The sequence below is a fragment of the Coturnix japonica genome, chromosome 8 (assembly GCF_054131305.1).
Source record: "Coturnix japonica strain WE chromosome 8, WE-NBRP24, whole genome shotgun sequence".
Classification (NCBI taxonomy): Eukaryota; Metazoa; Chordata; class Aves; order Galliformes; family Phasianidae; genus Coturnix; species Coturnix japonica.
The window spans coordinates 9,021,284-9,034,273 of NC_140670.1; the positions used below are offsets into that span (position 1 = coordinate 9,021,284).

A 12,990-nucleotide genomic window follows, 5' to 3' on the forward strand; every position below is an offset into this window, starting at 1 on the left:
TGTTATAAGCCTGGCTGGGGCCCTGTATTCTTGCAGAGCTCTGGACAGAGTCCCAGGAAAGATTGTTCTCAAGCCACTGGTTTAGCAATGACTTCACTTGTTCCAAGAAAAAGTCAGGCAAACAGACATACTTTTTTTTAGTGGGCTGGGGAATTGAGTTGCTCCTGCAGCCATCCTCCCCCCGGCAATGAGCATATTCTGGAACTCCTCATTAAGCACATTTTAGCTTACATTAAAATTCAAATATACTCTTCAGAAACGTACCACTGGAGTAGAACGAGTTCTTGCCATATGTCAGCCTTGAAACTGGCAGTGATATAGTTACTGTAGAACTTTATATTAGCTGAGATCATAGGGCAAATACCTTGGTTTGACAAGGTAAGCAGTGCAAAGCTAGTGAAGCACAGCCTCCGCATTCAAACCATTAGAGAATTAGTATGGATTCTTCTGATTTATTATACATGAATTTATACTGAATTCAAAATCAAACAGTGGAGACAGCACTGTTTTATTTATAGATACAAGGATAGGCAGCACGCACTTCACCAAACACCCAGGAGAGCACACAGAACCCTTAACCAATCACCTCTGCCTGTACACAGCTTTCCCAGGTACCCAGCGCTGCCCTTCCATCTAACAGAACCATTCCCCTCCTTTTCATCATATTTGATTCAGTCAAATCATTCCCTCTCCTGGCTTCTACCCCACAGAACGCTGCCAGTTTCTTCCAAAAGGAAAACTGCCAAAATAAAGAATACTTTTCCTTCCCCTGTTCTACAATACTCTCTTCCTTTCTGTTTGCATGTGCAGAAGTTTCTCAAGTGTTCTCCCATTCAAGGCGCGTTTGCTTTCCCTTATCTCCAGTTTCAATCCTTCCCTATCCACTCTTGGCTCCTTTTCCTCAACATACAAGCTTGCCACAATCTATCCATCTTAAACTCATTTAATCTTAATTGCTTTTTCAATTATCCTTCTTCCCTTATTTTCTTTCCAAGATGATGGAAAAATCCCTTAAAATGGCTGTCTAAAATTTATTTCTATCCATAGACCTTCAATGATAAACTTTCATTTCATCGTGTTATTAACATTTCCATCGCTTTTCCATAGCAAAGCTTCCTCTTCCTTAGTTGGTGCTACTAAAGAAACCCCACAATTTAGTTTTCCACCATAGTGTGCTTTCTTAGTCTATCACCTTTGACTTTCTTCCACATCATTTTACCATTCTCTCAGTATCCCTAATGGATTCTGTCCTCAGTTCACTCTTTTTCTCTCTCTATGCTTTATTTTTAGGTATTTTTATGGTTGGTTAGAGGGAGAATAATTAAATTCAAATTGACAGCTCACAGAAGCATCTTGTTTTGTCCATATGAGTATCTTGGCTCCCCTCTGTCACCCTGCCCACACACTCACATCCACCTCCCTTTCTGGCTGCTAAGAAGATACCATCACAGCCTTAAGCCTCCAGGCTTAACTGTACAATAGGTGTGACTGTATCTCCGATCTGAAGCACCCCAATACCCAGACTATTTCTAAATCAGAGACAATGATTTATTCCCCCTTAAATACAACTGTTCTTTTCCGCCCACAGACTGAAGAATTATCCCTCATCTCAATTTCTTCAACACTGTTTTCAGAGGAATTCAAAAGCAATTTTGCCTCATTTCCCAGCTACTGGTAATTCCTATAGTCCAACACCTTGAGCCTGTCACTCTGTTTTTGTACTATTTGTAGCCCCAGCATTTGCCAAACTAAACCGATAACTTCAGTTACAACACTTTATACAAGCTACTTAATCATTCACTGTTGAAATACATATCAGCTTCTACTACCCACCTGTTATGTTTTCAAAATCCATGCTACTTCTTCATGCTGCTCCAACAGCTGAGAAGGCTTCTTCTGCACTGACATCCATAAAACATCTCCATTAGTTGCTTACAAACACTCTTCCCTAACAACTAGGCTACATTTATTCTTGACATCACTTGTCACTGTTTTCTTTATGCTTCTCTCCTTACCTGCTCTGACTTTGACTTGTTATACTGCCTGTAAGCTCTCAAAGATATAGTATTTTCTTCTGTGCTTGTACAGCACCTAGCACAGCTGAGAACTCTTGAATTCAGAAATGCTATGGCTAATGCTGCCTGCATTCTTGTAAAGCTATTTATGAGGCAGTGCCATTGCAGCTTCCCTTGTGCTCTAGAGGCAGCTCCCAGCTACGGTGACCAGGGCTTCTCCTACACTCTACACAGGAAAACAACCTCACAAGAAGGAAAAGCATCTGAACACAGCATGAGTGGGCACTACACTTCCCTTATTTTACAGCAGGTTTTCAGAGGTAGTTAGCCATCAGCAGCAGCCATCCTAATACAACAAAGCACGCTGCCACCAAGGCTTCAGGCTCAGCTGTTGAAAAATTACCAGAAGTAAATGAGGTAGGATCAGAAAGAATAACCAAATCACTGAATTCAGGGGGAATCCATCTCCACACAAGGAGAAATAGGCAGCAATTCTTATTTTCTCACCCTCTTAGCACCTGATCCAGAAGCATACGGCCTTAGAGCACAGATTGACAAGGCCTGCAGCAGCAATGCTTTCACTAACCGACACACCACAGGCATTCAAATTAGCACATGTGGTGACCAGGTTGAACTCCAGCAATTTCACATGTGAAGTGGAGATTATGATGCAACTCACAATTGAATAATAAGAGAAACTGGTAACTGTGAAGTATGCAGTGGTGGCTCCCCACAGAAAAGCCCACAGAAATTATAGACCTTGCGTTCTGATCGAGTTGGAATACCACCCAGTAAATAAAGAGTAAGTTGATCAAAGAAGACAACAACAAAAGGTGATCAGGATCTAAATCAACAAGCACTTTCCATTATGGTTAGAGTCCAAGATCATGTAGCATGTACTATGTGAACATACTTAACTATTGCTTTGCTACATATATATTAGGTACCCCAAATAAATTGTACCGGTAAGTCTTATTTCGATATTAAATAAGAAGACAAGACAGTACATGAATAATTTTTCAGTATACTTGCATCACTGGGAAACATTTGAGACTTCTCATTTAGTAACTATGGCAAGACAATTCTTCTAAATCACATCAGCAACAAGGACTTAACACCAAAGTGCAGATATTCCCCTAAAGTGCTGTGCAACCAGTATTTGTACCAGCTTTTCCATTGCTTCTCCATTTTTAAGAAGTCTAGTTTTAACTTAAAAATGCCCTTTCACAGATGTCATACACTACATCAGAGTGTTCAGACAGGTTGGAAATAAAGAACATACTTAGGATGGCAATTTGAGCACTCTCCATGTTCACTGTGTCCTGGTGGGCTCAGTGCAGCTCTTGATAAGGAGCAGAACTTTGGGAGGACTCCATGGAAGGCATCTGCTCTAATCTGAGTTAATATTCTCTATCTCAGTATTTTCTGGAATGGGGATGGATGATGAATAGAGAGCCTGACACAGAAAACAATGGTTAGAACATTTGCAATCCAGCCAAGCACAAATGCTGAGAACTTGTCATCTTACCATCTGGAAACTGTGCCCTAACAAGCTATCAAGCCCTGTGCTGGGCTATAAGATTGAATTTTATTTATTTATTAAACATAAAAGCAGGAGGCTGACCTTGTAGCTGATGGGACTGGGAAGGAAGGTCTGTACCTCAGAAACTTCAACATTAAAGCAAGAATTTAAAACACAGTTGATAAAACAGGGGTGGAAGAAGTTTCTGCCTTTAGCTGGATCAGATGAAGTTTGGATAAGTCTGTAGTGAGAAGGTGCAACTGAAACATGTTCACATACCAGTAAAGACATGCTTTCACCTTGGTGACAGGATCACCAACTAAACTAGAAAACCTCCTAGAAAGACACCTCTTTGAAGCCCAAGAAGAATGTCCATACCCTAAAGGGTGACTCTAAAGGCATATAAAATAACCGAAGTACACAGATACTGCATTCCAACTCACTAACGGATTTTAAAACACTCATCTCAACCAGGGAGACACAGGTGGTATCAAAGAGCAAGTGACATTACTCTGCAAAACTAAAAATTCTCTCTCAAGGGTATGCTAAGATGAAACTGAAAATTTGGTTGTGCAAGAAAGTATCTCAGAGAGCCGACACATGCAGAATTTTACCACGCTTTACACAATAACACAATCACTCAAGGTAAGTCAAGAAGGAATAGTACACAGAGGCAAGTTCCATCCTAAACCACCTCATCCCGTAGCGAAGCCAGAACTGAAGTTGCAGATACCAAGCTTAACATTATTAATCATACCTAAAATGCCTCCTTTCTCACCATCCTGAGAAATTTGGCAGAGGTCTCTTCCAACTCTAAGGATTCTATAATTCTATAATTTTTACAGCACTGAAAGTGTTATTGGGGGTTTGGGGGGTGGGAGGAGGAGAGACAAGGAGGAGAAAAAAGTAAATGTTTACTCCTCATAGGATTATTTCATCAGATCTACCTAAAGATGCATCAACAACAAACACAGTGTCCAAACAATTCCCTGCAACTCTATGCTTGGCCATCAATCCAGAGAGGAAGCACCACAACTATCACCCCATAAGCCAGGAAAGCAATTGTCATTTCACTGATACTTCACTTTTCTCATCTTTCTGACCTTTGATCCAAATATTACATATGCTCAACTCTCATAAAGAAGGTGCTATAAGCTTACAGGCTTTTTTTCTATCTAGTTTCAATCCTCCACAGAGCAAAAGAGGCGTTTCTATTAAGTTCATATTTATTAGATGCTCTGACCATGTAAAGAGCCATTATTTCTACCCCATCACTCAGACTAGTTTTGCAGTGCTTTAAGCTGACTTAAAAATGAGTCTGAGTTACCATATCGTGCCCATCCTCTCATCACAAACATGATTTATTAGTATTTTCTTGTCCTTTTTTTTTTTACCATTCTCTCTTACCACACTCCACAAACACTACCACCAAAATAAACTAGCTGGTTTCCTATGGAGCATAGCATTAGAGACATTAAAATAGTTCAATAAACAAGATTGCTGAAGCATCTTACCAATGCAGGCCATTGAATTTGTTTGATCTTTGATCCCTGAGTCTGGCTTGGGTCCTTTCTTTTCGCCCAGACCAGCTGGTACTCCACCAGGAAGGTTGCAAAATCTTCATAAACTTTAACCCATTCTCGCTTTTCCCATTCAAGGTCATCAAATTCCACGTATACCTGGAGAAATATAAAAACAGGAAGAGATACATTATTACCTGTACAGAGTACAGGAGAATCTACATGCATCACATGAGAGCTTAGCATTATCCCTTTTACTGCTAAGGTATTGAAGTGACAAGTCATTCAGTTCCTGCACCACAGAAGAAATACTTTATTCAGCAGAGCACATGTACTGAAGAGATGAAGAGTTCATCTGCCAAAACATAGCTGTTAATGCTGGGTGTCTTATCCCGTGATTGAGAAGTCTGACACTAAATACTAATATATTTCAGGAAGCTTTGAGAACGATTTCTGTTATCTGTTCAAATATTTATCATACTTAAATTAATGCAAACTAATCAACCAAACAAAAAAACACTGCTTCAAGGATTAAGAAAAAAAACAAAAACAAAAAGCAGTTATTTGGAAGAGAACCAGAAAGAACACCATAAGCCCTCTGGTGCTCTGTATGCCTCCAACACACAGCTTTGAACTCCCAGCTCCACCTGCAGAAGCCACTCAGTACCTTGCTGTTTGTATCCTTATGGGATCCACTCCTCTTGGCTTAATAAATCAATAAATCCAACATTCACAACACCACACTTCTCATTTCCAGCTAAATCACCACGGAGCCAGTTCACATCCATATGATCTCATGTCACTGTTGTCCTACATGTTACAGGGCTCTCCCCGAAGCACAGCTGGAGAACAACCAGACCCTCCCTTAGCTGCACTTACCAAGCTGACCGTGCCAAGTGATTTATCTCCTCTGGTAAAGGGAGGAGGGAACACACAGCCAAAAAGTTATACAAATATTATCCACATTAGGAAGCGAGAACTTTGTAAAGGCGTCACATTACAAGATTACTTTTTTTTAAACTATTTTTTTTTCTGCTTTTATAATGCATTTTACAACACTGCTTAGAAGAAACACCCCTTCCTATACAAAACAACACTGCTTGTTACAGCCTGGAGGAGGACGGGAAAGATGCTTTGCTCTCCTGAATTTCTGCTCTCTGTTGCACCCACGGCAACTTCTGAAACTGGAGATTCTTCCTCCATCTCCTTCTGAGAACTCACATTGCTCTCACTGAAACATTCTTGTCTAGCTTCAGTTAATTTTAGGCCTGCAACATACTTCCTTGTCTAGACTGCCTGTCTCACACTTGTGAGACGCGTGCTGCACAGCGCTCCTGCTCATCTCATCCCTCTCCCTTTGGTGTACACAACTTAAAATTACACTGAGCCCATACCAAAATTCATCTTCCCAGTTCTCCCCCCTCACAGATGCTTTTTTTTAAAACCCACATGACTTCCACCCCGTTCTTACACTCTCCCTCTGAAAGCACGAGTCTGATTACAGTAATAACTGCAGTTACTCTCTTCTGTGGCAGCCTACAGTCACGTCTCCACTTAAAATCTGCACAGCTACAGAGACACAGCAGAGCTGGTTCTGCTCCTCCTGCCCTGCCACCCTCACTCCACAGCTCCTCTCCTACTGCAGCATTTCTATCAGCTCTACTGGGATAGTTCATACAGAAAGGACCTTCTTGCCTCAGCTGCTCATTATTAAACTGTCATCTGTTATTCTAGCAAGTGAGTGGAAAGCAGTGGCAAAGCCTCAAACTAAAAACTGCCAACAGCCACCTTTCATTAAAGGGCACAATTCTATGAAACAGACTTAAAGCAATGAAGCCATGGAATGCATTATGAACTTAGGGAATAGTAGTTTAACAACCAAAACAGATTGAATAATAAATACAGTAAAGCGATAAAGTGTTGGCAGAAGAATGTCACATCCCAAATCATCTCAGCAGCACTACCTGGTACCTGCAGCTTCATTGAACCCTTCTAAAGGGAAAATTATGATGAAATGTTGTCATTTGCTCCATTGTGAAGACACCTGTCATTGACAGCACAGTCACAATCATTCCTGCTCAGCCCACTCAGTGACCCTGGGCTGGGCAAAGCGTGCATCTGTAATACCTGGGCAGCCTGTGATGGGGCAGGGGGCCGAGCACAAGGCTGAGCACAGCTGAGAGTTGAAAAACAAGAGGCAATGGGAACCAAGTGAGCAAATGCTTTTGAAAAAACACAGATAAGCCTAAACTCGATTCAGCAGTTGAGAAACAGCCGCACTACAACATGCTGTGCCTGCTGGACCCCTGCCAGAACTCGTGGATAACTGCAATGCAATCTAGTGTTTAGTGTGCAAGATCTGCACCCCAAACAACCCAAAAACCAGTGCAATGGCAGCAGGAGCTCCTGCAAGCTGTCTGCAGGCCTCCTGGCACTGAGCAGCCAGGTCTGCAAAGGAGCAGCTCCAGGGAAGCGGGCAGGGAGCGTGGCACAAGGCCAGCTGCACTGCCCGGGGCACCGCATCCCTCCCACCCACAGCCCCACAGGGAGCCGCGCTGCCAGCCTCACCGCACTGCTGTGTCAGTGCCAAGTCTATTAGCTACCCCCGGCTTTCCAGAGTTCATTTCTGAAAGGCAGCAGCAGCACAGGGAAAATGTGGAGCACAACCTTTCACCCATTCTTTGTTAGCAAATACGTGCTCAAAACAGGAAAACATGCTGCACATTTTTGCGAGGCAAGAGTAAAGGCTCTGAAGCAAACAGGGTTCCCCTCTCCCTGGACACTGCACTGCCCCACAGAGAGGAGCAGCACGAGAATATGAAAGGGAGTAAAAAGGGGAGAGAAGAACAAAAGCGATCCAGCAGCCTGTGCCAGAAAGCAAAATGTGCAGCCAACTCCAGCCCCGCCAAGGAGCCTGAAAACACTCCATCTTCTTGCTTCACTGGCGGAACTGAGCACAGCAAAAGCCCCTCCAACATCTGCCTCCTCAGGACTGTATGTTGATTTTGAGATTTTTCAGCCAAATCGTGCTTCCTTGCCTAGTCAGCTATACAGCACTTTGCTTTGCCAGAGCTGCTCAAGGCCTCTCACCACGTACACACTTGCGCAGAAAGGGAGAATTCCCTCCGGGATGATATTCTAGTTATAATTGGCATTAATGCGCTAATTTTGTAACTCGCTATTTTCCAACAGGAAACAGCATCAGCCCATAGCGTGTTTTTCCAAGTAAAGCAAGGCAACAAATTAACGTTCAGCAGAGTCAGCCAAACAACTGCAACAAAATGCTGCCGTTCCAAAGCCAAAACACAACAACCATGGAGAAACTTTAAATGTGCAGCACCATGATCCAGACTCACTTTAGCCGGCTGGTTCTTCAGAAATACAGGTCATTTCTCTCCTAAGTGATGGCAGATGCACCAGTCACCATGCTTCCAGCGCTATACCAAAGCATGTACACTAAGAATCGTGATGTAGAGTTCCCTGTTTCTCACCTAAGGACTTTTACTGAAGTATTTATGTCTAGTGCAATTGAACATCTCTTAAAATATGCATTTAATAATGCAAAGAAAAAAACACTTCATTTGTGCCACGCTGAATATTCTTTCATCAACACAAATTGGACTGCTGGCTTCAAGGTGAGTCCCAGGACCCATTAAGCTTTATCCTTAATATTTCTAAATTAAAACAAAGAATATTACATAATATACAAGTGTGCTGCATGAAAGTAAGGGAGAGAGAGAGAGAGAACTCAAAACCTCACGTGCTAGAAGTTATCTTGAAATTCAGAAGTCTTATACAGCCTGAAAGATGATGGAATGACTTGTGTTGGAGGTGACTGCACACCAGCCAGCTCCAACCCCTGCCATGAGCTGGTTGCTGCCCACAGCCCCATCCCACCCAACCTGGCCTTCGAGGCCTGCAGGGATGGGGCACCACAGCTTTTCTGGGCAGCCTGTGCCACTGTTTCACCATCCTCTGAGTAATATGTTTTGCCCCAGCATCCAACCCAAATCTCTCTTCTAGCTTAAAGCCATTCCCCCTTGTCCTATGATTAAAAAGCCTGGCATGTAATCCAGACAACAACTAGTTGCCAGACCGCCTGCTCTCCAGCACCTCCAGCACAAAAATGTAGGCCTTGATACAATTTAACAGAGATTTACTTTGAAACCTACTATGTTTAAAATAGCCACATTTCAATGGCAATAAATAAAATCTCTTACAAGAAGTTTTTACACTTAGTACCATCCAGAGGAAAAGCAGATATCCATTGGAAGCCTCCAACAAGCACAGAGCAACGAAGAGAATGAGAAAACAGTAAGATGTCGGACAAGATGCCCACACTGGCAAATGAAAAGGCAAGCCGGTAACAGCACTTCCTCCAGTCTCAGCTGTAAGCTGCAGGCTTTAACTGCACGTATCTGCAATGAGACATTTGGCATTGGCTCACTTCTGGCTCAGCGAGGAGGCTGCTGAGTTCCATTGCTGGGGCACATGTACCTCAGAGGAAGGCCCAGAGCCCCAGGCAGGCTGCCATGGAGCCAGGCATCCCTAGGTGAGCAGTGAGCACAGCCCTGTGGGCAGAGAGGAAGACAGCCAGAGCACGAGCTCCACACAGCCTCGGTGCTCTGCTGGGCCACAGCAGCTTCTTTTAGCATTCTGCAGAGCTACAAATTAAAACCATGGTACCTCAGGCTCTGAGAAACTTCTCCGTTTACATATTGAAATGGAGGCAATTGCCAAGTACCTGGCTGGTATAAACTAAAGCTACTTGTACATACACAGGGAACGGGGCCAGGAAGAGTGTTTTTATAAAACTTAATCTCCCCATCCTGTTCCCAATATCTCTGCATCCTCAGGTTTGTACAGATTGTTTCTTTGGTGGAAATGGCATTACCCAGCAGCCAAGCCGTTCTAAATATATCTTTAACTAATCAAATGCAATCAAAGCACAATTTACTATAAAGCAAAACAGCTTAACGCAGTAAAATTATTACACTGTTATACAAGTGCTACCCATTTCCGCATGGAAAAGCGATGAAAAAGCAACTGAAGATAGCAGAAGGGTTTCTCTTTAGTAAGGAGCTTGCAATATGGTCGTACACTTACAAAATATTCCCTATCCTTCCCATTCACATTACAATTTTCATAGCCAGTCCACATTAAAAAACCTTCAGTATCATCATACTCCTTTACTTTACACATTAAAGTGCTGTACAGCTGCATTTTACAGACCATACAAGTAAAACAGTATAGTGAAAGAGATGGGTATTTGAAAAGATATTGGCATCAGTCCACATCGCCTAAGGAAACCCTAAACAAATGTTGGAATAACAGCATCGGGTTGGTTTCAAACTACCAAATCCTTCAGTATTATGAGTCTTATTGCCTCTATGCATTCCTGAAAATGTTACAGTTTTATGGTTTTCCACCAATCTGGAAAATATTCTTTCTTAAACACAATTTCTTCACTTGCACTTGTAGACCAGACAGTCTTTACTTTCAGCACACAAAGCAACACTAAAATGTGTATTTTCAGCTGGAGTGAGCAGACATGCCCAGCATCACAGCAAGCCTTTAGGAGAGCTGGAAGAATTCTCAATAAAGTTAGTCAGCTGCTGGGCTAGAATCCCTTTCCCCCTTTGAGACAGGTGAGACCCATCCACAGCCATCAGGCCAGGTGCTGAGTACACTGCCTCAGGGTTGAAAAATTCCTGCAATGGCACCAGCCCCTCAGCCATGTATTTATCAGATGGGTTTTCTAGTCCTCTCATCATCCCTTGCTGTCACTGAATGGATGGAGAACACTACCTGAACTCCTGCACCATCCACTAACGGCCCCAACCCCCTCAAGTCCCTTTGGATAGCCCCAAGGCTTCTCTCAGTGACTTCATCACTGCCAGAATGAACCATCAGTAAAGGGTAATAATCTGAAATAAGAGACTTATAATAATCAGAGACTTCCACTGCCAAGACAGCTCAGTACACTCCATACACTGATGAACAAGGAAGACAACCCTGATCTCCTGTACTGGCCTCTAAATAAGCTGGAGATGCACGCCTGCTGAAAGACACATCAAACATATGCCATATGCAGGAGGAAACGGGACCAGATGGAGCAAAGAACACATGCTTCAGTAAACGTGAATTTTCAAGGTAGCTCCCTTATATCTTACAGCATCAAAGCAGTTATTTAAATAAACACATTCATTTCAAACAAATAGTAGTCTCAAGATGCACGACAGGGAAACAGTAAGCACAGAAATGAACAACATATACAACAGGCTTCATTTTGAAACGCTCATTTTGCACCCCCTGGAATTCATGCCTGAACACTGACAACAAGGAACTTCAGGAGAAAGGATGCAGATAAAAATGGCTGCAGAAGAGAAGAGAACTGCCAGTATATCGTAACAAGGTGCTGCTGCTGCCTGTAGCCTGGATTGCTAAGCAACCAGCACACTGTGTGGAGTATCAATAAGATCACAAGGACGGCGAGTGGGAAAAAAAAGCATCCTACCAGGATGCCTCAAAACCATCTCTGGAAAATAAAGGCGTACATTTCACAAAGCAGATGCGTCTTCCACGCATCGTTTTAAAACACATATTCCATACGGAAAGCTGAGAAAGAGAAAACATGAACTACATTGAACTGAAGGAAACTGCGTTTATATTTTATGCCATTCAGAGTTTTAAATGAGTTTCTCAAAAAGATTTGTCTCTCAAAGAGAGTCCGCAGGAATGCTACATTTTATATAAAAGGTGTCTGAACCACTGGCGGTACTTAAAATACTTGACATACTTTGCAAACCTTTTCTCCACATTCAGATGGCAAAGCCAAGTGACACATGGACCAAAAATTAAGTTATGGCCATGCTGGGACTTTCAAGCACACCTATGCCAAGTATTACCGCTTTCAAAATGCTTCAGATGCCAAAAAATACAGTGAATTTCTCATCTGAAATGAAAAGTAAAAGCAATATTGAAATTCCAAGAATGTATTAACTACTAAATCATAGCAGCACCTGGTTAAAATATACCCGTTACACAATAATTTCCTGGTCCTGCAGACTTGGAAAGGAAGCCTTTCAAATTCTTTGTCATCAGGCAACGCAGGACACTTTTCTTACCATATCTAACCATAATTTAGATGTAATGTCTAAAAACTATTGTTGTGAAGCCTCAAACAGTTATTTCTTTGTAAGGTGTATAGTTTAAAAACCTGCAATATCTTATTTGCAGATCTGACAGACGACTGGATGGAGATAAGGCCATTTTGAGCACTGATGGTAACTGATAAATATTAATAGCCGTCAGGTGATTTTGGCAGTGCTGTGGTGGTACCTATACATATATATATATATACACACACACACACACACACACACACACAGAGAAATGTGCCTCGGTAGTTGGAAATCATATATATATATGTGTGTGTGTGTGTGTGTGTGTGTGTGTGTGTGTATGTATATATTTAAGTGTGTATGTATATAATCATATATATATATATGATTTCCAACTACTGAGGCACACTTCTCTGTCTTCTGATGGCAACAAAGCATTTGCCTTTATGCCCAAGAACAATGACCTTAAACAACAAGCCAACAAAGTGATTCTCATTGGATAGTTTTCCTTTTCCATGTAAAATCTGCCAAGGATACAAGAGAAGAATCATGAAAGGTAAAAGAAACTTGGTTAAATATTTATCTGCTTCATTGATTATTATCCACTAAAACGTTGGAAGGTATTTCCCAGAAGTGTATTCCTTCATAAAAGAACCAGAAATATTTGAATATGAAGCTAATGTACTCTATTAATTAAAGCCTAATCTTTTATCTGAGAAGTAATACCTACTCTGTCTTGACAGTAGCTTGCTATCTCCCTTCTTCTGTGTGAAATGCTATTTATAACCCCAGTCCGCAACCTGCTTCTC

General features: G+C 42.0%; 1 protein-coding gene across 7 annotated transcripts in view; it reads right to left on the reverse strand.

Annotated features, from left to right (window-relative positions):
* JMJD1C (jumonji domain containing 1C) overlaps window positions 1-12,990 on the reverse strand; it is a 163,088-nt gene that overhangs the window by 93,645 nt on the left and 56,453 nt on the right. For all 7 annotated transcript variants that reach the window (XM_085554005.1, XM_085554011.1, XM_015866212.3 and 4 more), the window contains exon 2: window positions 5,052-5,216. Coding sequence is in view for 4 of the 7 variants with exons in the window: in XM_015866212.3 (XP_015721698.2) it covers window positions 5,052-5,216 (165 nt within the window). In the remaining 3 variants the exon portion in view is untranslated. The remainder of the gene's footprint in view (window positions 1-5,051; window positions 5,217-12,990) is intronic.